General features: G+C 52.0%; 2 protein-coding genes across 2 annotated transcripts in view; both read left to right on the forward strand.

Annotated features, from left to right (window-relative positions):
- The window catches only part of IZUMO2 (IZUMO family member 2), a 40,961-nt gene that overhangs the window by 8,749 nt on the left and 30,610 nt on the right, over positions 1-1,602 (forward strand). The window contains exon 6 of the mRNA XM_011946508.1: positions 1,354-1,480. Within this exon, the coding sequence (XP_011801898.1) occupies positions 1,354-1,480 (127 nt within the window). The remainder of the gene's footprint in view (positions 1-1,353; positions 1,481-1,602) is intronic.
- LOC105514818 (zinc finger protein 883) overlaps positions 1,516-1,602 on the forward strand; it is a gene marked incomplete at its 5' end in the record, with an annotated part of 21,961 nt that continues 21,874 nt past the window's right edge. The window contains one exon of the mRNA XM_011946479.1: positions 1,516-1,564. Coding sequence (XP_011801869.1) covers positions 1,516-1,564 — 49 coding nt within the window. The remainder of the gene's footprint in view (positions 1,565-1,602) is intronic.

Here is a 1,602-nt window from a genome sequence, read left to right on the forward strand (position 1 = left end):
AAAAAAAAAGAAAGTACAGATGTAGGGTCCCTCTAAAGAGGTGACTTTTGAAAGCTGAAGGAAGTAAGCAAGTGACGGGAACAGTGTCAATGACGGAGGGAACAGCACATGCAAAGATCCAACATGATTAAGCAACAAGTAGGAGAAGGCCAGCGTGGCCAGAGCCCAGTGAATGAAAGAGAATAGTAGGGTGGCAATGGCCAGGTCACGTGGGAACCAGATGCTGCAGGGCTTGCTAGAGAGCATGGTGAGAACTTGAGCTTTTATTCTGAGATGGGGGGCCACGGAGTAGCAGGAAGACTCTGAGCAGAGGGAGCCGACTTAGGTTTTAACAGCGCCTCCCGGAGGCCATGTGAGGAACTGTGGGAGGAGGAGTCAAGGGAGCCCCCTAAGAGAAGCCTTGGGCTGGGGTTGGACCCGCTTGGTAGCCATGGAGGTAGATTGGATTCTGCCTACAGTTTGAAGGTTAAGCCAAGATGCTTTGCTGGTAGAAGGAAAGAGTTGGTGGTAGGTGGTAAGTGGAAGATGCAGAAAGCAACTCCCAAGGCCACCTTCACGGTCAACAGCTAAGATGTAGCAACTAAGACTTTCATCTTGTGAAACTGTTCGCATTTTGCACCTCCCTCTCATGTGCATGGTGTCTCTGGTTGGTTTGTTTGTTTTGTTTTGTTTTCGTTTTTGTTTTCTTTTCTGAGACAAGGTCTTGGTTCGTCCCCCAGGCTGGGGTGCAGTGACACAGTCATGGCTCACAGGAGCCTCAACCTCCTGTGTTCTAGCAGTTCTCCCTCCTCAGCCTCCTGAACTGCTGGGACTACAGGCACGTGCCACCATACCTAGCTAATTTTTTCTTTTTTGTAGAGATAGGATCTCACAGCCCACGCTGACCTGAACTCCTGGGCTCAAGTGATCCTCCTGCCTCAGCCTCCCAAAGTACTGGGATTATAGGCGCAAACTCACCACGCCTGGCCATTGTATCTGTATCTTTTGGTTTTGAGTCAAACTTCCCAAGTCCTCACCCCACCCCATCCCATCAAATGAAATGATTTTAGAACTAGCCTCTCACTGTAGCTGTGATAACTGTGATATGCAGGCTGGACTGTCAACTCCATGAGGCCAGTTTGCCAGCTTGGTTCCCGGCTGTATGCCAAGTGCCTACAATGGTGTCTGAGACAGAGCATTAGAGGAATGGATAAATGGAGAGTCAGATCCCAGCAGAGGGCAGGGAACAAATAGGAAGAGAGAGCGCCCCACCCCCACCCCTGCTCCAGGCTGCTGAATGAACAGGTGGGGTGGGTACGAGGCTAAGGAGGGGTGGTGACTTGGAGGTCGGGGCTGTTCCCCTACCCGCCCCAGTCGACCGGCAACCCCGCGTGGCCCTGCAGTACCAGATGGACAATAAATACCTGAGGAACCAGGCGCTGTTGGGCATCCTCATTTCTGTGTCTCTGGCTGTCTTTATGTTCATGGTCATCGTGGTCTCGTGAGTCATCCTTGCCCCCTCCTCAGTCCCCTGTGGGACCCCGTGGGCCCCGCAACAATGGCAACTCCCTGGATGGGTCACTGTGTATTTTGGGAGTCTCCTCTTCAGTCACTTTAGTCTCT

This window comes from Colobus angolensis, unplaced genomic scaffold (assembly GCF_000951035.1).
Source record: "Colobus angolensis palliatus isolate OR3802 unplaced genomic scaffold, Cang.pa_1.0 Scaffold25, whole genome shotgun sequence".
Taxonomy (NCBI): Eukaryota; Metazoa; Chordata; class Mammalia; order Primates; family Cercopithecidae; genus Colobus; species Colobus angolensis.